Raw genomic sequence first — 23648 nt, 5'->3', positions numbered from 1 at the left:
TTTTTATTTTTTATTTTTTTTTAGTTTTTTACCTTTTTTTAGTTTTTTTAGTTTTTTTAGTTTTTTAGCTTTTTACTTTTTTTATTAGTTTTTAGTTTTTTTTGTAGTTTTTGCCTTTTTTTAGTTTTTTCAGTTTTTTTTAGTTTTTTATTGGTTTTTACCTTTATAGTTTTTTTAGTTTTTTAGCTTTTTTATTTTTTTTATTAGTTTTTAGTTTTTTTTGTAGTTTTTGCCTTTTTTTTAGTTTTTTCAGTTTTGACGTCACCTGATCCAGTTTTTTCAGGTGACGTCACCTGACCCATCCACACATCCACAGACAGACAACTTATTTTTATATATATAGATATATATATATATATATATATATATATATATATATATATATATATATATATATATATATATGTTACACTATCTTTAGCGTTAGACCGTTACGCGTTATTACCGTTATTACCATTACACAAGCTCAAAAAATTGAGTTTTAAATTTAATTAAATTGCTTAAAATGTAAAAAACTGGTGATTGCACAAATATTTCAATATATTTTGACAATGGATTAAAGCAATTCGAAAACCTTAAAACAGAAAACGAAACCAATTTACGTCATCAATTTGATCCAAAAATGACATAGCGTTGCCGGGACCAAGAACACAAGGGACAATGAGAATCCATATATAGAAGCCGGGGGCGTTCCATGCTGGGGCCCGCGGGGACCGGTGGCAAAGCCGTCGGTACCCAGCACTGTCTGCGGTTAGAACACAAGGGTCAAGGAGAATCCATATATAGAAGCCTGCCGCGTGCCATACTGGAGCCAGGTGCCATGCTGGGGCACGCGGGGACTGGTGGCGAAGCCGCCGGAACCCAGCACTGTCTGCAGTTAGAACATAAGAGACGATGAGAATCCATATATAGAAGCCTGCCGCGTGCCATGCTGGGGCCCGGCGGCGAAGTTCTAGTTGCCTTTTTAAGTAACCAAAAAATTGGAGGGCAACTACGCCTCCTTCTCCACCCCTTATTTCTTAATAAGCCAAAAAAAGAAGTAATATACAAAGTTCACTTTAATAATTTATGTGCAAAGACCCAAAATCAAACATGCATTAATTCAAAAACGTTGAAAAATTAAATGAAAAAAAAAACTAGTTTGTTTAACTGAAAGTAAGGAGCAATATTAAAACTTAAAATGAACAGAAAATACTCCGTATATGAAATGTGTTATCCCCTCCGCAATCCGTCGCTCTTTACGCTAAGGATTGACTCTTTGCCACAATTCTACTTTTTAAAACAATTAAAAACTTTAGCGTGAAGAGCAAGGGATTGTGGAGGGGATAACCCATTCCATATACTGAGTATTTCACGCTAAAAACTTTAGCGTGAAGAGCAAGGGATTGTGGAGGGGATAACCCATTCTATATACTGAGTATTTTCAGTTCGTTTTAAGTTTTAATATTGCTCCTTACTTTCAGTTGAAAAAAACTAGTTTTTCTATTTAATCTTCTATAGACAAGAACATAACTTGCACTTTATTGAAATTAATCTTTTTTCGAGGTACTTTTTCTATTTCTTAACAGAGGTACTTTTATGGGAAGGGAGCAGAGGGGGAATTTGTCCTGGGCGGAGAAATTATTAGGGGCGTAATCATTAGAAAAATGTGGTATTGATCTTAATACTGATTGTTTTTCCCATGGACAATTGTACGTTGCATGTTCGAGGGTCGGTAAACCTGACAATCTATTTATATGCAGCGAGAATTGGACAGCGAAGAATGTTGTATATTCTCAAGTTTTACGCAGTTAATTTGTATTTCGGAACCAAATGAAGCGGTTAATTATCCATCTGAATTTTAAATTCCATAGATCCTTCAGGGTGTCCACCACACCTGCTACAACTAAAAATAGGCGTACCAATAATACTTTTAAGAAATATCAACCCACCAAAGCTTTGCAATGGCACGCGACTTGCCGTAAAAAAAAACAATGGAAAACCTAATAGATGCCACAATCTTGACAGGGCCTTATGAGGGTGAGGCTGTTCTTATTCCTCGCATTCCCATGATTCCAACGGATCTGCTTTTTCAATTTAAAAGATTGCGATTCCCAATTCGATTAGTATTTGCAACCACCATCAACAAAGCTCAAGGGCAATCACTAGAAAAATGCGGTATAGATCTTAATACAGATTGCTTTACCAATGTACAATTGTATGTTGCATCTTTGAGGGTCGGTAAACCTGACAATCTATTTATACGCACAGACAATGGGACAGCGAAGACTGTTGTATATTCACAAGTTTTACATAGTTAATTTGTATTGTATCTATCTATCTATCTATCTATATAAAAACGAGTTGTGTGTATGCATGTTTGTTTGTTTGTAAAAAGAGCGTTTGCATATGACTTCATTATTAGTACATACGGCTTTGTATATGGACAGACAATGGGAAAGCCAAGAATGTTGTATATTCGCAATTTTTACGTAGTTTGAAACACATATATAAATCTATCTATATTCACAGGTGGGACATAGGGACACAACTACAATGGCGCGTAACTAATATGACGCGTAACGACTTACGCGCGCGGGGTGGCTTGGGGGGGGGGCGCGAAGCGCCCCCACCAACTAGGTGTTGGGGTGGCACGAAGCGCCACCCCAACAGCTAGTATATATATATATATATATATATATATATATATATATATATATATATATATATATATATATATATATATATATATATATATATATATATATATATATATATATATATATATATATATATATATATATATATATATATATATATATATATATATATATATATATATATATATATATATATATATATATATATATATATATATATATATATATATATATATATATTTAGTTTTCAGTCCAGAACCAATAAAGCTATTATGTAAACATCAAAAATATTTATGTTGTCTGAGCAATAATTTTTAGTTTTTATTACAAAATAGAAAATTACCTGAATATTTTAGAATTAGTTTTGTTTTTTGTTAGGTTCCTGCTATTCAACGCCTAACTTCAACTCGTCACGAATTAGTAAAAATTAGAAGATGTCTACTTGGAATAATTATGTTGAAAGTGCTCAAAGAGCTACTCAAAGAGTCTATGCCAAAAAACTTGCGGCTGATAGAGAAAGTAAGAAAAGAAAGCGTGCTGAGGGATCTCAAGCACAGCAAGAAAACAGGCTTGCGGCTGATAGAGAAAGTAAGAGAAGAAAGCGTGCCGAGGAATCACAAGAACAGCAAGAAAACAGGCTTGCGGCTGATAGAGAAAGTAAGAAAATAAAGCGTGACGAGGAACCACAACAACAGTGTGAAAATAGGCTTGCGGCCGATAGAGAAAATAAGAAAAGAAAGCGTACCGAGGAATCACAAGAACAGCAAGGAAACAGGCTTGAGGCTGATAGAGAAAGAAAGAACAGAAAGCGTGCCGAGGAACTACCAGAGCAACGCGAAACTGGACTTGCTGCTAAAAGAGAAAGTGAAAAAAGAGGGCATGCCGAGGAACTACCAGAGCAACATGAAACCAGACTTGCTGCTAAAAGAGAAAGTGAAAAAAGAAGGCGTGCCGAGGAATCACAAGAACAGCAAGAAATCAGGCTTGCTGCTGATAGAGAAAGTAAGAAAAGAAAGCGTGCCGAGGAATCAGAGCAACCTGATAGTTATCGCCTGGCATTCAGGTACAGCCCAGTCGATGATTATAGCTTGAGTAGATGTGTTCAAATCGGGACTATGTCTAAAATTTGTCCCTATTGCAAGGCCTTGAAATTCAATGGTGAAACAATGGGAATGTGTTGCGCCTCAGGAAAAGTTAAACTTCCTCTATTGGCTGCACCACCAGAGCCACTGAAGACTTTCCTTACTGGAACTACGTCAGAATCTAAGCGTTTTTTGTCAAAAATCAGAAAATATAACTCATGTTTTCAAATGACGTCGTTTGGAGCCCAAATCGAAAATCCAGATCAATTTATGTCTACTTTCAAAGTAAAAGGGCAAATTTATCATAGAGCAGGGTCCCTTCTACCATTCTCAGGCGAGAATCATAAATTTTTACAATTGTACTTCATCAGTGATAAAAATTCTGAATTGAATGCACGTTGCGAAATTTCTCTCAAAGTTGAAAGGACAATCGTTTCCCAATTGCAACATCTTTTCCACGAAAATAATAATTTAGTGCGTCTGTTCAAAACAGCCATCGATTTGATGCCTACTAATACGCATAAAATTGTTATTTCCGCTGACAAAACGCCTCCTGGCCAACATTTGCGTAGATACAATGCTCCAACTATCGACGAAGTGCCAATCGTTATGGTCGGTGATCAGTTTTTGCCTCGAGATATTATTCTTCATAAGCGAAACGCTCAGTTGTTAAGAATTGCTGAAACTCATCGATGCTACGATGCCTTACAATATCCTATCATTTTTTGGGATGGAGCCGACGGCTATCACTTTAATATTAAATTGATGAATCCAGCCACTAACAAAGAAATGAATAAGAAATGCAGTGCAATGCATTATTATTCCTATAGACTAATGATTCGGCAGGATGAAGAAAATTATATTTTAAAATGCCGTGAATTATTTCACCAATACGTCGTTGATATGTATGCTAAAATTGAATCAGAACGTTTGCTATATATCCGCCTGAATCAGACCAAGCTCCACTCTGAACAATACATTCAATTGCGAGATGCAGTTGTAAATGACGGTAATACCACAAACGTGGGAAGATTAACAATTTTACCTTCGTCATATGCTGGCAGTCCCCGTCATATGCATGAATATGCTCAAGATGCTATTGCGTATGTTCGTCTCTATGGTCGTCCAGATTTATTTATTACATTTACATGTAATCAATCTTGGGACGAGATACAGCAGCTTTTACTTCAAGGACAATCGACGGTTCATAGACATGACATTACGGCCCGTGTCTTCCGGCAAAAGTTGAAACCACTGATAAACTACATAGTAAAACTTGAAGTGTTTGGGTCTGTGCGATGCTGGATGTACTCAGTGGAATGGCAAAAACGAGGTTTGCCACACGCACATATTCTAATCTGGCTACATAAAAAAATTACTTCGAACGAAATTGATGATGTGATTTCCGCTGAAAAACCTGATGAAAATGTCGATAAGGGGTTACATGATATAATTGTAAAAAATATGATACATGGACCTTGCGGTGCACTGAACGAAAATTCACCATGCATGGCCAAAGGAAGGTGCACAAAGCACTATCCTCGACTTTTAGTATCCAACACAATTACTGGCAATGATGGTTACCCACAATACCCACAACCAGTGGGTTGTTCCATATTCCCCGTTATTATCAAAAGCATTTAATGCACACATAAACGTTGAATGCTGTAACTCCGTAAAGGCAATCAAATACATATGTAAATATGTCAACAAAGGCAGTGACATGGCAGTTTTTGGCTTGCAGCCCGGAATCAAAGATATTGACGAAATCGTACAATATCAGGCTGGAAGATACATAAGCAGTAATGAAGCTGTTTGGCGAATTCTTTCATTTCCGATACATGAACGTAGTCCAGCTGTTGTTCACTTAGCGGTACATTTACAGAATGGTCAACGTGTTTATTTCTCGGAAACCAACGTGCAACAAAGAGCCCTGAATCCACCGGATACAAAGTTAACCACTTTCTTTTCGGTTTGCAAAAAGGATTCTTTTGCAAAAAACTGCTGTATACTGAAGTGCCTTTGTATTAAAGTGGAATACTAAAAATAAAGTATTTGAACGTCGAAAACAGGGTAAGTTAATCGACGGCCAACCTACCATCTTCAAAGATACCACGATAGGAAGACTCTACACCGTTCACCCCAATCAACATGAATGCTTCTTTCTACGCCTGCTTTTGGTGAATGTACCCGGTCCGACATCCTTTGAGTATTTGAGAACTGTAAACGGTACTATACATGACACTTACCGTAGTGCATGCCAAGCTCTGAATTTATTGGAGAATGACCAACACTGGGATAACTGCATCAATGACGCATGCAAAACGTCAACTCCAAGTCAAATTCGCGCATTGTTTGGCATCATTTTAACAACTTGCTCTCCATCAGCTCCTACAGAGTTATGGGAAAAATATAAGTCAAAAATGTCTGAAGATATACTCCATCGAAAACAGTTGGAGACGTCAGATAAGACTTTTGATTTTACATCAGAAATTTATAACTACACTTTAGTTATTACTAAAAAAATTTTTGCTTACGTATGGCAAACAAACCTCTTCAGGATTTGGAAATGCCTTCACCTAACCGTATCGCTGCTGTTTCGACATGTGTAGAATTGGATCGTGAACAAAGTTACAGTACGAGTGATCTATGGTCGTATGTACAAAATAACATTTCCAAGTTAACGTCGGAACAAAAAGATATTTTTGATACGATAATGCATTATGTCGATAACAACCTTGGAGAAATTTTCTTTTTGGATACGCCAGGAGGTACTGGTAAAACGTTTGTGATAAAACTGATTCTGGCATCAATTCGATATATAATATAGCGTTGGGAATTACGTCGTCCGCAATAGCCGCAACATTGCTGCCTGGTGGAAGAACTGCTCTTTCCGCTTTGAAATTGCCTCTGAATTTGCATTCTACAGAAACTCCCACGTGCAATATTTCCAAATCATCTGGGATGGGTAAAGTATTGCAGCAATGCAAACTTATTGTTTGGGATGAGTGCACAATGGCACACAAAAAATCGCTCGAGGCTCTGGATCAATGCTTGAAAGATTTGCGATGGAAGTCGAAACCCTTTGGCAGCACATTAATATTGCTTGCGGGAGATTTCAGGCAAACATTACCTATAATACCGAAATCAACCCCTGCAGACGAAATGAATGCTTGCCTGAAAAATTCTAATTTATGGGCACACGTAAAAACATTAAAATTAAATACAAATATGCGTGTCCGATTGCAAAACGATGACTCTGGTCAAACATTTTCAGATCAATTGCTGGCAATTGGAAACGGAAAGCTCCCAGTAGACTCAATTTCAGGACGTATACAACTACCTGCTTCCGAATATTCTAAACAATTATAAAAATAATAAATGGCTAAGTGAAAGAGCGATTCTTGCACCCAAAAATATAGACGTCCACGAAATCAACAATATTGTTTTGACCAAGATTCGAGACCAGGCAGTCCTTTACAAGTCAGTCGACACAGTTTTGGAATCAAATGAAGCGGTTAATTATCCATCTGAATTTTTAAATTCCGTGGATCTTTCAGTGTTTCCACCACACGTGCTACAACTAAAAATGGGCGTACCAATAATACTTTAAAAAAATATCAACCCACCAAAGCTTTGCAATGGCACGCGACTTGCTGTAAAAAAAAAACAATGGAAAACCTAATAGAGGCCACAATCTTGACAGGGCCTTTTGAGGGTGAGGCTGTTCTTATTCCTCGGATTCCCATGATTCCAACGGATCTGCCTTTTCAATTTAAAAGATTGCAATTCCCAATTCGATTAGCATTTGCAATCACCATTAACAAAGCTCAAGGTCAATCATTAGAAAAATGTGGTATAGATCTTAATACTGATTGTTTTTCCCATGGACAATTGTACGTTGCATGTTCGAGGGTCGATAAACCTGACAATCTATTTATATGCAGCGACAATTTGACAGCGAAGAATGTTGTATATTCGCAAGTTTTACGCAGTTAATTTGTATTGTATCTATCTATCTATCTATCTATATAAAAACGAGTTGTGTGTATGCATGTTTGTTTGTTTGTAAAAAGAGCGTTTGCATATGACGTCATTATTTGTACATAAGGCTTTGTATATGCAGAGACAATGGGAAAGCCAAGAATGTTGTATTTATTATTTAAGAATTAACGACGCTTCTTGACTACTATGGTCCCTGCGTCGGCCCTGCAGTGCATTCCTGCAGCGTGATTCGATCTCTGGGTCCCGTATTACCAAGCTAAGGTCATCAAGAATGTTGTATATTCGCAAGTTTTACGTAGTTTGAAACACATATACCCCCCGCGACTTACGCGCGCGGGGGGGCTTGGGGGGCGTGAAGTTCCCCGCCAACTAGGTGTTGGGGTGGCGCTTCGCGCCACCAATAAGGATCTGATCCAATAAGGATCTGAAAATTAAAAATGTTTTCCTTCAAAAAATCAAAGCTCCAGTTTGGGTTTGTAAATGCATTTCCCATTAGAAATATTACTTAAATACACGAGAGCCAGAATTAAGGTATGATAAGCTTGTTTTGGTGTTACTTGGTTGTTTTATATTTGTTTTTTCATAGGGCTTTTAGGGGGTTTTAGATAGCTAAAACCCCACAGTTAATCCAGGAAAGCTTCGACGTCACGTTTATATCGGTTTTCTACAGGTGCATGTATAACTCTTGATCAGAGGAGCTACTGGAGCTCGTTCCTGACACAGCAAAGCATTTGCGATCAACTTGCCGGAGTACAGCTCGTCTGGTGCTTGTTTTGGTGTTACTTGGTTGTTCTACATTTGTTTTTTCATAGGCATATATTTTTGGGGCGATACCTAACACGGGGATATCATAGGGAATTTATGGTAGGCGCGGCACTTGCCTGGATAGGGAATTTAAAGTGCCGAAACCCTATAGGTAAGTGTGTATTCTCCTGATGACCCCTTGTGTTGGATTGTTGCCTCTGAATTATTTGTCTTTTTTTTACTCATTTTAATTTATAAATTAAACGAAAACTTACCAAGTTTGAAGTTTGATTGTAATTCTACTCCAAAGAAGGAGCGCCAGCGTAGCTGAGAGTTAAACTGAGATAGACGGGTGCAATCGCCTCAATTGACCAAACCAAACCAGTGTTTTAAAGTCGTTGTAGTATGCGGTGGTTAAGCTCATGATGAAACGCTGAGAGTTCAACGGGAAGGGAAATTAGGAGGGCAGTTGAACTCTCAGCTACGCTGGCGCTCCTTCTTTGGAGTAGAATTACAATCAAACTTCAAACTTGGTAAGTTTTCGTTTAATTTATAAATTCTACTCCAATAGGAGCGCCTTAGCTTCGCCTCGAGTTAAACTGAGATTTTAAAGTTCAGCATGAGCTAAACCAACACTAATGACCAATAATAGCCCTATTCAATAAAAAGAGGCCGCTGTACAAAATTTCATTTATAGTAAAATAATTCAAATATAACAGAATGCGATGAGTGACTTCAAAAAACAGATAACTGTTTTTCACTTTCAATTGGTTTATTATAAAACCTTGCAAACGTTTTAGCATTTGTCCAGCCTACATATCTTATGATTTGGTCAACATCAACTCCTCTTGCTTTAAGGTGGGACGTTGAGGCAGACCGTGTGCTATGAGCACCGTAAACACTGGTATCTATACCTGCAAGAAATAATACTTCTTTTATCCATCTAGAAATAGATGACTTGGACGCAGCGGTATAAGGCTTACGATATGTAAGAAAAAGTGCGTCGTCTCTATTCAGGTATGACGTCATTCTAATATACCTAGCTAAGTGCGTCACCGGACAAAGGGACGACTCTTGAAAAGGTCGAAATTTAACTACTGATTTGTGGTTTCCCGGTTTCGTTGTTTTTAATAGCACATTAATTTGAAAATCAAAACTTCCATCGTCATTATTTATCATATTATTAAGTGACAAACTGGCCAACAACTGAACTCTTTCACAAGCCGATAGAATCAATAAAACCGCTAATTTTTGTGTTAGTGTCTTTAATTTAAGGTTTTCGATATCCCAAACTGGCAATCTAAATAGATCGAATACACATTTTACATCCCAAATACTAGAAATCTTGGGTAGGCTAGGCCTTCTATTAAAGACACCTCTCATGAATTTCTTAGTGATGTGATTACTGCCTAACTGAAGGCTTGGTAAAATTGCGGATAAAGCACTCTTCGCAGTATTAATAGCACTGTATCCAACACCTGAGTAAAACAGTTCCGTAAGAAAGGTCAAAGTCTCCGGTACAGTTGCCTCCAAGGCCTGGATTGTGTTTCTTCCACAAAAGTCGATCCATTTTTCAATGTAAACCCTGTACTGACGCTTAGTTGAATCCCGCCATCCATCCATGATAATATCGACTGTGGAAGGAGAATATCCTTGGTGGTGAAGCCCTTGCCGGAGACGACACAAGCCGCTAGGCGTAACGTTTTGGACAATGGATGGTGTAAGGTCGGTTTCTGTGGAAGAGACAAAGTAAAAGTATCATTTGGTAAAAGTATAGGACTTCCTATTAAGAGCTTTAATAGTAAGGGATACCAAACTTGTGTGGTCCAGTTTGGGAAAATCAAAATACCAGTTGCCTGATCTGTCTCTACCTTCTGAAGGGTCCTCAGAAGTAAGCTAAATGGGGGAAAGGCATAAAAGAAATGAGGCTCCCAACTCATTGCAAATGCATCTACGAAAAAACATTCTGGATCTGGTTTCCAAGAAACAAATGGTTTAATCTGAAAATTTAATCTGGTTGCAAACAGATCAATATCTATCGACTGACATACCAACGAATTCAAAATAACGAATATTCTAGAATTCAATTTCCATTCTTTTTCATTATAAAATTTTCGAGATGCTTTATCCGCGATATTAGCAACTCCTGGCACATGCTCTGCAGATATCCACCCTTTATCCTGTAATACTAACTGCCAGATCCTATTTGCGAAATAGTTACACAATTGGGATTTTGTTCCTCCCATTTTATTTATATAAGCTACTGTGGTTATATTATCTGAACGCAGCCTGACATGAATGCCCTTAATATCCTGAGCAAAACACTTTAATCCCAGATAAACGGCCTTCGTTTCTAAAACATTGATGTCAAATCCCTTCTCTTCTGAGGACCATTCGCCTGTGGCTGTTTTCATGGAATATTCATCCACGAGTGCCCAGCCTAATTTGGATGCATCACTACACAAATATTTGTCAATTGACCTAGGTTCAATTGCTTTAGACGCATGGTTGGCAATGTTCAACCACCAATGCAATTCGGAAATTACATCGGATGTTAAAGTTAGCCTAGCCGCAAAATCACCCTTCGCGTGCTTTAGTGCTTGAATTTTCAATGATTCCGCTTTCCGGTAATATAAAGGCCCTAATTCCACTGCTGGGAAGGTTGAAACAAGAACACCTAGAGTTTCGGCCAAATTTTGAATCGTAGTCGATTTTTGACGGAGAACTTTTGAAACTGAATCTAGAACCTTTTCAATTTTTCTTTCCGGCAGGGAAATACACATTAATCGCGAATCTAATAAAAAACCCAGAAATTCTATTCTTTGACTTGGAATGAGAACTGACTTCCCCGGGTGAATTACAAACCCCAGCTCTGACAGTAATTTCACTGTTTCATAGACATTGTTTTGACATTCTAAAACTGACCTTCCCAGAAGAAGGGTATCGTCTAGATAAACAATTGACATATAACCTTTTCGTCGAAGAAGGGAGAAAACGGGTTTCATAAGTTTCGTGAGAACCCTTGGGGCAGATGATAAGCCGTTTGGCATACATGTGAAAGCATAATAACAATCTACTTCAAAACAAAGCCATAATTGATACTCAAAATCAACAGGGCATGAATAATAAAAGTCAACAAGGTCAACAGAGGCCATATAACAATTTTTTGTCATTAAAAGAACCGCAGACTGAACACTTTCCATTTTAAAATGGTAATCTATCTATCTATATATATAAAAATAAGTTGTGGATGGATGTGTGGATGGATGTGTCAGGTGACGTCACCTGAAAAAACTGGATCAGGTGACGTCAAAACTGAAAAAACTAAAAAAGGCAAAAACTACAAAAAAAACTAAAAACTAATAAAAAAAATAAAAAAGCTAAAAAACTAAAAAAACTAAAAAAAGGCAAAAACTACAAAAAAAAACTAAAAAAAAACTGAAAAAACTAAAAAAAGGCAAAAACTACAAAAAAAAACTAAAAACTAATAAAAAAAGTAAAAAAGCTAAAAAACTAAAAAAACTAAAAAAACTAAAAAAAGGTAAAAAACTAAAAAAAATAAAAAATAAAAAAAAACTAAAAAAAAGGAAAAAACTGAAAAATAAGCTAAAATAAAGGTAAAAACCAATAAAAAACTAAAAAAAAAAAGGAAAAAAACTAATAAATGACGACACTCAAAGAGAAAAAAAGGCAAAAACTAATAAATGACGACACTCAAAGAGAAAAAAAGGCAAAAACTACAAAAAAAACTAAAAACTAATAAAAAAAATAAAAAAGCTAAAAAACTAAAAAAAACTAAAAAAAGGCAAAAACTACAAAAAAAACTAAAAACTAATAAAAAAGCTAAAAAACTAAAAAAACTAAAAAAAAGGCAAAAACTACAAAAAAACTAAAAACTAATAAAAAAAATAAAAAAGCTAAAAAACTAAAAAAACTAAAAAAACTAAAAAAAGGTAAAAAACTAAAAAAACTAAAAACTAAAAAAAACTAAAAAAGGTAAAAACTAAAAGAACTAAAAAAGAAAAAAATAAATGACGACACTCAAAGAGAAAGCGACCAGGACAAAAGGAATGTTCGATTAGCAATCAACAAAGCACCGGGACACAGGGAGTATAAAAAAAAGAAAAAAAAAGGAAAAAAATAAAGGAGAAAAACAAAACTAAAAAACGAATGTATATACAGACCGGTACACCGGGATACAAATGACGACCGGGACACAGGGAATATAAATGACGACCGGGACACAGGGACACAACTACAACGGGGACACCGGGGGAAACAGGGGGATATAAATGACGACCGGGACAAAAAAACTAAAAAGAAAAAAAAACTAAAAACTAATAAAAAAACTAAAAAACTAAAAAAAGGCAAAAACTACAAAAAAAACTAAAAACTAATAAAAAAGCTAAAAAACTAAAAAAACTAAAAAAAAGGCAAAAACTACAAAAAAACTAAAAACTAATAAAAAAAATAAAAAAGCTAAAAAACTAAAAAAACTAAAAAAACTAAAAAAAGGTAAAAAACTAAAAAAACTAAAAACTAAAAAAAACTAAAAAAGGTAAAAACTAAAAGAACTAAAAAAGAAAAAAATAAATGACGACACTCAAAGAGAAAGCGACCAGGACAAAAGGAATGTTCGATTAGCAATCAACAAAGCACCGGGACACAGGGAGTATAAAAAAAAGAAAAAAAAAGGAAAAAAATAAAGGAGAAAAACAAAACTAAAAAACGAATGTATATACAGACCGGTACACCGGGATACAAATGACGACCGGGACACAGGGAATATAAATGACGACCGGGACACAGGGACACAACTACAACGGGGACACCGGGGGAAACAGGGGGATATAAATGACGACCGGGACAAAAAAACTAAAAAGAAAAAAAAACTAAAAACTAATAAAAAAACTAAAAAATCTAAAAATCTAAATAAGCTAAAAAAGAAAAAAAAAGGAAAAAAATAAAGGAGAAAAACAAAACTAAAAAACGAATGTATATACAGACCGGGACACCGGGATACAAATGACGACCGGGACCCGGGACACAGGGAATATAAATGACGACCGGGACACAGGGACACAACTACAACGGGGACACCGGGGGAAACAGGGGGATGTAAATGACGACCGGGACACCGGGACAGGGAATGGTCGATTAGCAATCACCATCAACAAAGCTCAAGGGCAATCATTAGAATCATGAGGTATAGATCTGAATACAGATTGTTTTCCCATGGACCATTATATGTTGCATGTTCAAGAGTCGGTAAACCTGACAATCTATTTATATGCAAAGACAATGGGACAGCAAAGAATGTTGTATATTCGCAAGTTTTACGTAGTTAAAACCATATATATATATCTATCTATATTCACAGGTGGGACATAGGGACACAACTACAATGGCGCGTAACTATTATGGCGCGTAACGACTTACGCGCGCGGGGGGGCTTGGGGGGGGCGCGAAGCGCCCCCACCAACTAGGTGTTGGGGTGGCGCGAAGCGCCACCCCAACAGCTAGTATTTAATACTTTCGTTTAGTTTTTTAAGATTCAAAATAAACCGAGAAGACCCATCTTTCTTTGGGACCGTAAAAACGGGAGAAACACAAAGTATTCCTTTTGTTCTGAACTCGGGTACTTTAATAATAACTCCTTTATGCAATAAAATATAAACTTCTTTTCGTATAGCCTGCATTTCTTCAGGCGTAAAACTTTTGTTTTTTGTTACCAAAGCTTTTAATGGTCTTTTCTCGAATTCAATCTTATAGCCTGAAGCCACAATATTCAAAATATTCAAATCACTTGTTATTGATTGCCATTTTGAGATAAACTTACTAATTCTCCCTGCTTTAAAATTATCAACCAAATGTTTGGACTGCCTATTGAAATTTGCAACAAAATCATAAAACTCAAGGTCAGGGTATGTTAAATGGTACATACCACCTATTTGCGATCCCTTTTCTGAAAGTTCTGGAATTTCGACCTCTCCTGACGGTCCTGGTTCTGCTTTTTTCGATAGAATGGACGGGGAGCCTCGTTCTGCCATCGGCGATAACGGTAGGCCCCCCCTTGCACGTTTTTTGGTCTTCCAAATGATTTTTTCAAATCCGCCACGGATTTGGCTTTGGACGTTGTTTTTGCAACATCTTTGCCAAAAAGAAACTCCGTGACTTTGACTTTGGGAGCGCATAAAGCGGATGCCACCATGGGATCTGGGCTCAACTCGAATTTCATCGCATGGCGTCTTTTTAGACTTAAATCATAATTGGTGAGGCCAAGCATGTGAACTGCATCTGTTAGGTTTTTAACAACCTTTTCTTTGATATGCTCATTTTCGAGCTCAAGAACATCATTTACTGCCTCTAAAACACAAAAGGTTGAGTGAACAATTGTCCGCTGCACTTGAAGTGCCTTAGCATCCCTCTGCTTAGCACGTGCTGAGAGAGTGGCCCAAATCTCACTATTCACCTTGGGAACAACAATTTTATCTGTATTCGCAGGCCTAGGGTGGCGCTCAAATAAATCTTTTAGCTTCCCTATTTCCAAAGGCTCGGAGAAAGCTCTATTTGCAACTTTGGCAAGTTTTTTATGGATCTTGGGACCCTCTTTGTTACCAGAACGTTCCTCAGAAATCTTTTTGAATAGAGAGTCATTTGACGTGTTTTCTTTTAATCTTTTACCTTTTCGCTTTTCCGGAGAAGCCTTCCGCTTTTTGTCATCGATTTTTACGGGGCTCACAGAGCCAGTTCTTATGGTTCTAGAACCTATTTGTGGGCTCCGAGAGCTAGATTTGTCATTCCTAGAACTAATTTGAGGGCTCCGAGAGCCATATCGAGCATGAGTTTGAAACTCTGGGCTCCGAGAGCCACTATTTGTTCTATGATCACTATCACTCTCACTTGAGAGTATTCTGCGACGCGAATGAGTTTTATTTCGCCTTCCACGTTCATAATCTTCATCAACTAAACTGTCCAATAGTCCAATCACTATTTCACTGTCACTCATTATTTAATTTGGTCTGAATCAAAGCGAATGCGAACGTCAACTGGTTTGGTTTGGTCAATTGAGGCGATTGCACCCGTCTATCTCAGTTTAACTCGAGGCGAAGCTAAGGCGCTCCTATTGGAGTAGAATATTTGATAAATGACAACTTATACTTATTGGCGACACGACTGCTTAGTCTTAGTCACGCTTAGTCTGCTTAGTCACGACTACCTTAGTCTTACCCTAGGAATGACGTATGGACGGATGACAGATAGACTTATCGATCAACAAATGAACTAACACTATTTTTATACAAACCTAATAAGGGCTTGTGCCAAATTTGCCTCTCACTCACTCGGGCTATATGTCTTGGTGAACTTAAAACGAACCGAAATTATTACGAATATGGGAAAGTTTGCCCCCTCGTCAAGACCTCACTTTTTACGCTAAAGTTCAAATTTTGTTTCGATTCTTTAAGAATGACTCCTGAATCACAAAGGGTTTAATTAGAATAAATAGATCTTTTGAAAGTATTAAAAAAAAAAATTTAAAGGGAAGAGCAAGATTTTGAAGAGGGGGGAAAACCCCTCATATACGTAATACTCTCTGTTCGTTTTTAGTTTTAATGTTGCTTCTTACTTTCAGTTTAAACAACTTGTTTTATTTTAGTTTCTGATCGTCTTTGAATAATCCTGGGAAATCCGGCACCCCCTTCATGGAAAACTCCCTCCCCCCATGAAAAATTCTTCCATCGAAAGATCCTCCTATGCAACCTTCTCCCCCAATCCCCTGCCAATAAAATCCTCTCCCCCGAAAACGTCTGTATACTTCCCAATAACCCATACTATATGTAAAAAATGGTCTAAGCCCATACCTTGCTGCCCTTCCCCCGGGGGCTGTGGATGATTAAGTCAATCTCAAAGATACAGTTATTAGATTTGTCGACTATGCTGAATAAAAGGCTATCTCAAAATTTTGTTCAGGTAACTTCGGGAAAAAAAGTGCGTGGGAGGGGGCCTAGTTGCCCTCCATTTTTGGTCACATAAAAAGGGGACTAGAAATTTTAATTGCCGTTCAAATGAGCCCTCTTGTGATATTCTAGGACACCCGGGTTGATACGATCACTCCTGGGAATAAAAACACGCATCCGTGATCGTTCTTCTGGCAAAAAATACTCAACAATATGGTTGTATAATACGATAAATCTGATGGTGTGATTTTCATTAAGATTTTATGACTTTTACGGGGTGTTTCCTAAGGATCTAAAAATTAAAAATATTTTTTTTCGAAAATCAAATTTCAGTTCGGGTTTGCAAATGCATTCCCCTTAAGAGTTTATTTGCCCAACCCACGCCAAGTAAGTTCGATTGAGATAACATTTCATAATTTTATGACAATACTAGCTTTCAATTTATACTTAAAATGAAATTAAAAGCACCATAGAGTAAAAATATTTTTTTTACAAAGTGAAATATTCACTTTAAACAATAGCAGCCATCGGAAACATTGTCAAATTCTGTATTTTAATTATTGTTTTTTAAGTTTAAGTTTAAATTAGGTTTAATTAATTAACCTTAATTCAGTCTATTGTATTAAATATTGCTAATGATTATACATAAGTATTATTGACTAAAGACTAAGCTTAATCTCTTTCCTTTTGCTACCTCTAGGTAACCGACAAATTTGTTTTTAAAAATAGTCTATACATTTGAAAAAACTATTATAAATAATCTTTAATCGTTTCATTTTGTCCTGTTAGTTCGAAACTTCACTTTCATGCATGGATAATAAACAAAATGAAAACGTGGTTTTCATTTTGTCAAAAAGCGGTTGGCGTCTATAAAATTCTGAAAATTTACTTTAAACAATTCTAAACTACTTAATTAAATCAATCTTCGAAACACACATTTTGTAAAGGAATTATATTAACTTTAGATAAGCAAAACAGAAAACATTCACTATCCTAATCTTTAGTTTCAATTAGTTTCAGGGGAATTTGTCTGGGGCGGAGAAATTATTAGGAGCGAAAAACAAAATTCAAAAAGAATAATCTAACGGTTATCAATTTGTTTTTTCTGAAATTTTACTTTTCTTAAAATAAATTAGAGGGCAAAGTTAATGCATAAAAATAATTAATGAATCATTAGTTAATTAATAAATTAAGAACAATGATACAAAAATTTCGATAGAAAAATTCAGGTACGATAGGAAAATTCAATACATACGAAAAAGAGACAGATGGGTAACATAAACGTATTGGTATTCATTTTCCCCGCATAATTTACACTTTTTAAGCTTGAAGGTGGAGAACGAGCAGCAATCAAGGAAAAAACGTATTTTTGCAAAACTGAAACACAAATTTTTATTAAAAGTGATTTGCCAGTTATAATTATATTTAGTATTAAGATAATTTATTTTAAAATAAGCACAAAAAGTTGATCAGAAGCAAATCAGTTTTCAGTGGATTTCTAATCAATTTTAAATGGTAGTCTACAATACAGTTTTGAATAGATGTTTTGAATATATAATCCAAAACGAAGTATGACGTCATAGTTAACTATATTTCAGTCAAAGGTTAAATAAATTACTTTTAGAGCCGACATCACTAGAAAGACTGACGTCATGTTAAACTAAATGACGTCACTATTAGCATAAATAGATGATGTGTATTGCTCACAGCCTCAGTACAAAACTATACGTTGTTGTGAACTTTGCTTAAGAAATAGATATACTATGTTGAAGTTTCTGCCCAAGCTGCACAGAATTTATTATAAATCAAGATTCGAAATCGAAGGAAAGAATATCAAGGAAATAAATGCAGAATTAGACATGGTATTTGAATTTGTCGAATATGTTCTTGGAAAAGGTGGAATCACTTGTATGCAAACAAAATGTATCGGTGGTCAAACACTTTTACACCATGCTGTTATGGAAGGAAAAGCTGATTTGTGTAACTTAGGAAAGGAGAGTGCTGATTTGTGTAACTTACTTATTCAATCTGGTGCCGAATTAGATGCAACGAATGTTTATGGTGAAACACCTTTAGGTACAGCTATACGCACCAGTAATCTTGATCTAGTCAAATTGCTTTTGAAACATGGGGCAAATCCAAACTGCGGGGAGAGTTTTGGATCTGCCCCACCTTTACATATGGCTATAATAATAATGGCTGCAAAGGAAGGAAGTGCTGATGTGTGTAACTTACTTATTAAATCCGGTGCCGAAATAGATGCAACGGATGTAGATGGTGAAACACCTTTAGGTACAGCTATAAAAACTAGTAATCTTGATCTAGTCAAATTGCTTTTGAAACGTGGGGCAAATCCAAACTGCGGGGAGTGTTTACACCTTGCTGTTAAGAAAGGAGGTGCTGATTTGTGTAACTTACTTATTAAATCCGGTGCCGAATTAGATGCAACGAATGTTTATGGTGAGACACCTTTAGGTACAGCTATAAAAACCAGTAATCTTGATTTAGTCAAATTACTTTTGAAACTTGGGGCAAATCCAAACTGTGGGGAGTGTTTACACCTTGCTGTAAAGAAAGGAAGTGCTGATGTGTGTAACTTACTTATTAAATCCGGTGCCGAAATAGATGCAACGAATGTACATGGTGAAACACCTTTAGGTACAGCTACAAAAACTAGTAATCTTGATCTAGTCAAATTGCTTTTGAAACGTGGGGCAAATCCAAACTGCGAGGAGTGTTTACACCTCGCTGTTGAGAAAGGAAGAGCTGATATGTGCGAGTTACTTATTGATTCCGGTGCTAAGCTAGATGCAATGAATGCAAACAAGGATACACCTTTACTTATTGCTATAAGAAATAATAATTTGGAACTTGTCAAATTGCTTTTGAAACGTGGGGCAAATCCAAACTGCGGGGAGTATTTACACCTTAATGTAAAGAAAGGAAGTGCTGATGTGTGTAACTTACTTATTAAATCCGGTGCCGAAATAGATGCAACGAATGTACATGGAGAAACACCTTTAGGTACAGCTATAAAAACTAGTAATCTTGATCTAGTCAAATTGCTTTTGAAACGTGGGGCAAATCCAAACTGCGGGGCGTGTTTACACCTTGCTGTTGAGAAAGAAAGAATGGATTTGTGCGAGTTATTTATTGATTCCGGTGCTAATCTAGATGCAATGAATGCAATAGTCAACTTTCTATTGGTCAAAGCCCAAACTGATCCAAACTGCGGTAGAAAACGAAGGAGAAATGCAGAAGAGCATGAAACTGTAATATTACAAGAAAAGATGGATCTCGATAATGCAACGTTGAGTGTTTTAAAAAGATGTCGAATAAGTAAAGATGCGATGTCGAAATAGTAAAAGGTAGACGAAACATCCAGTGAAACGATTATTTGCCATTTCCATAAACCAACTGTTAGTTTAAAATTGTTGGTTGTCTTTTTCAAAATTTATATGTTTTTCTGTTTGTAATTTTGCTGCTTTTGGCTAATAAAATGCCTCTTCATTAGTATTATTGTTTTGCAGTTTTGATATTTTAGGTCTTTAATTTGCTTTTATCTGTTTTTGGTATTTCTACTTTATATTATTTTCTCTTCCAATAAAGGTATATCATTTTTATACCCGCTAATGACTCTGGAAGATTTTTTTTTTTTTTTTTTTTTTTTTTTTTACAGAAAGTTAGAAAATTTGGCACCAAGACGAGTATTATGAGTCTTAGCTGATAAAAAAAGGACACTTGACCCTTTTTCGACAGAATAATTATTTTCAAGTTTTCCCTGAGCATAATTTTTTTTTTATGCTTACAAATAAGCGTTTTAAGCTTTAAAGGAAAAAAATTACTAGTCCTATTTTGGGAGAACTAACATTTTGGATACACAAATTTTGTGTCCTCTTATCCTTTGCCTAAACATGGTTAATTTGGTTTGTCCTTCCCATACAGTTCCTGAAAATTTTAACTCTTGACTCTAGTCGTTCAAAAGATATTGCAGAGAACCTTTTTTATAGTCTGGATGATTGTTCAGTTATTGCTGGGCCAAGTCACTCCTTACTGTTGGAAATCTTGCGTAAGTCCTTGGTTTAAAAAAAAGCTAATTAAAAGCGATTTTGTTTGAAAAAGTGAATTAATCTTTTGCATTGCTAATCTGATACAAGATCCTTCAACCTTTATTAAATAAAAAAAAAACATGTTTTTGCAATTGAAAGCAAGGAACAACATCAAACTAAAACATACAGAAATTATACGTATACGAAGGAGTTGCATATTCATAAAAACCTCCCTCTTTCGCTAAAGTTTGGCTTTCTGTCCGAATTCTATAATAGAAAATCCCGAAACACGAAGTCCTTTAAAAAATAAGTTTATCAAAGAAATTCTAAGAAATTTGAGCTGAATACCTCCCTCCCCCTGAAAATTTCTTACGGACGATAGCCTACTGGATGATTTTTTTTTCTTTTCTTTTTTTTTAGCATACTTTTATTTGGAAAAGACTAAATGCTGATTATTTTTAAAATAATGCCGGAAATCCTCCATTCCATGGAATGTTCTTCCTGAAATTATCCCCCATCCCTTAGGAAAAAGATACTCCCGCGATAAATTCCCTCAGTGAAATTTATTTTGTAAAAAATCCCAATGGAGAAATTAACCCATGGAAAATCCCATGGTAAAATTGAAGTGGCAAAGAGAAAAAAGGACAAATAAACAGAATATCTTATAGGAATTCTGAAAAATGCCCCCAGCCTAAAAGTTCCATTGGAAAGTTTACCCCGCGGAAACTTTTTCCACAAAATAAGTTTTTCAAAGAAAAGTAAAGAGCTGCATTAAACCAAAAGCGATTAGAAATAAAGTCAAATAATATTCCAACGTAAAACTACCACGAGTCACCGTCAATAAATGAAAGAAACCCAAAATGAACAGAAATTACAATAAATAAACGAGTTAAACTCAATTCAGGCAAAAATTAACATGATTAAGGCTGACAACCCCCATGCCTTCACAAAACCAGAACATAATTTGCACCTTACTGAAAACAAAACATATTTGAAATGTTTTTACTTTTTGAGTTTAATAAATAGAAAATTCTCTAAACTTTAAGGAATAAAAATCAGTATATGTGTATTAAACTCCTTTTTTAGTAAAGTGCAAATCATGTTCTGGTTTTGCTTATACACAGGGACATAAAAGAGGAACAAAAGCCCCTTTTGAGGTGGGGGGGGGCATTTAAGGCTTATGTGGAATGAACTATCTGTCAATCAAAAGTTAAACAGGGACAAGAATGTATAAGAAGTTGAATATTGATTTTAGCACAAATACTCTATGATGTATGCATCAGAAGATAAAACAAACTACTATGCTATAAATTCGTTTGATTCTCTTCCACGAGTAAGAAGTGCATTTAGGCTATCTTTAAGTGATTAAGTTCCTACTTACCAAAGAACTTACAGGTGTCAACTTGGCAAAAGGGGTATAGTTTCAAAACCCTCTTTAGAGAAGCACCTTGTGATGAATGAGTCTGCTAATAAAAACATAAAATAAAAAGGTTTTATCTTTTCTCTTTTATTACAGGCTTAACGGCTCCATCACAGCTGATTATATGGCGCCAGTCCTGATAATTACCTACCTCTGCCGTCAAGCTATTCCATGTGGCAACTGGTTGTCGGGTAAAACTCGTTTTCAGATATTTTTGGTGGGGAATACCTTGCTCAAGGTAGACCAGACGAGCTGTACTCCGGCAAGTTGATCGTAAGTGCTTTGCTGTGTCAGGAACAAGCTCCAGTAGCTCCTCTGATCAAGGGTCATTCATGCACCTGTTGAAAACCGATACAAACATGACTTCGAAGCTTTCCTGGATTAACTGTGGGGTTTTAGGTATTGTGCTGCTAGAAGTTGACGCACGAACTGCTCGATTTTGAATCCATTGTAGTGAAGCAATGCGGCTTTTTGGGGCACCACCGAAGAGAGGACGTGCATATCCCATGGTAGGTCTGATGCAAGATATGAATAGTGGCAGAATACTCATCAGAGAGGGGACTTTTGCATCTTTGGATAACTCCTAACTTGTTGGAGCTGTTTCGTTTTCGATGCGTTAAAACTGGCAAAACTGGCTTTCAAAATTAAGAGCTCTTTCGTTTTCGATGCGTTAAAACTGGCAAACCATCCATCTGCCCACTCCTCAATTTTCTCCAGGTCAGCCTGAAGCTCCTTTTGGGGTTTGCTGGAATCTTCGTTCTTAGCAATTGATGTGTTTTGTTATGTGATCAGCAAAGAGGTGAGATTTCTTCACAAGGTTCTCCCCTAGGTTGTTTATGAACACCATGAAAAGAGTTTGCCCAAAAATACTTTTTATGGGTAAGCCTGATAAGGCTGGGTGTTTTTTTTTTTTTTTTATCAAGCCGTCGAGCACAACCTAAAATGAACGTTGACAAAGAAAGTTAACAACACTTCAAATAGTCGACCAACATAGGCCCATAGGGTTTCAGTTTACAAAGATGTCCCTTGTACCATACACGATCAAAGGCTTTTACGATGTCAAAGGAGAGAAGGTAAATATCGTGCCTCTGAAAAAGAATTTCAACCACTCTTGATACTACGCAATCAGACAGTCTAATATAGATCGTTTTCTGCGAAAACCGTATTGCGTGTCTGCTAACAACAGATTTTGTAAAAAAAAAAAAAAAAAAAAAAAAAAAAAAAAAAAAAAAAAAAAAAAAAAAAAATCCGGGTCAAGAAGGCCGTTTCCTTTCGTGGCTGGTTCATGGAAACTGGAAAGGGGTTAGAGACTGAATATTAAACTGCAAATCCTAAAGGCCTCGTGTGGCTGAATATTCGCGTTTGACTAATTTATTTTCGGGCTACTAAATAAACTTTTCGATCCGTCTTGAGTGTTCTCTTCATCTAATATCAACGTCATTCTTTGTGCAAAGGACCACTGTTCAGATGTCGTGATGGTGAGATAATGACTAAATAACCATGAACTCAATAAAGTAGTTTCTTTATTAGCCCCCCCCCAGGTGTGGGTCAAATTACAGTCTTTGTATTTTTTCTACCGAGGTGATTAAATATTAGTACGCCTGTCATTGTGATGTTTAAAGCATGGTTGATTTCTGATGATACCTCAGGCGATTAGATTTCTGAATCAAAAGGAAGGTATGAAACACATATTTAAACGTGAAGAATATCGCAAAAAAGATTAGATTAAAACGTTAGTTTTCAAAATAAAG

At 36.1% G+C, this 23648-nt stretch overlaps 3 protein-coding genes across 4 annotated transcripts; 1 reads left to right on the top strand and 2 right to left on the bottom strand.

The window, feature by feature from the left end:
• Window positions 1-9145: 9145 nt before the first annotated feature.
• On the bottom strand, window positions 9146-15609 carry LOC136030282 (uncharacterized). Of its 2 annotated transcripts, none has more exons than XM_065709148.1 (2): window positions 14415-15609; window positions 9146-10203 (listed from the first exon to the last, which is right to left on the bottom strand). In XM_065709148.1, the coding sequence occupies exon 1, from the start codon at window positions 15477-15479 to the stop codon at window positions 14418-14420; it is 1062 nt and encodes a 353-aa protein (XP_065565220.1). In that variant the 5' UTR covers window positions 15480-15609; the 3' UTR covers window positions 9146-10203; window positions 14415-14417. The 2 variants fall into 2 exon arrangements, with proteins under 2 accessions (XP_065565220.1, XP_065565221.1); XM_065709149.1 differs by having other exon boundaries at window positions 9146-9384.
• Window positions 9206-11673, bottom strand: LOC136030656 (uncharacterized). The gene is made up of 2 exons (XM_065709725.1): window positions 10320-11673; window positions 9206-10203 (listed from the first exon to the last, which is right to left on the bottom strand). Exons 1-2 carry the CDS (start codon window positions 11671-11673, stop codon window positions 9206-9208), a joined length of 2352 nt encoding a protein of 783 aa, XP_065565797.1.
• A 2678-nt stretch (window positions 15610-18287) lies between the features above and the next one.
• LOC136030655 (putative ankyrin repeat protein RF_0381) lies at window positions 18288-19790 on the top strand. Its single transcript, XM_065709724.1, has one exon. The coding sequence runs from the start codon at window positions 18288-18290 to the stop codon at window positions 19788-19790; it is 1503 nt and encodes a 500-aa protein (XP_065565796.1).
• The last annotated feature ends 3858 nt before the right edge of the window (window positions 19791-23648 follow it).

The sequence above is a fragment of the Artemia franciscana genome, chromosome 8 (genome assembly GCF_032884065.1).
Source record: "Artemia franciscana chromosome 8, ASM3288406v1, whole genome shotgun sequence".
Taxonomy (NCBI): domain Eukaryota; kingdom Metazoa; phylum Arthropoda; class Branchiopoda; order Anostraca; family Artemiidae; genus Artemia; species Artemia franciscana.
Note: the sequence above shows the minus strand (reverse complement) of the source record. Positions and strands in the feature narration are given on the sequence as shown.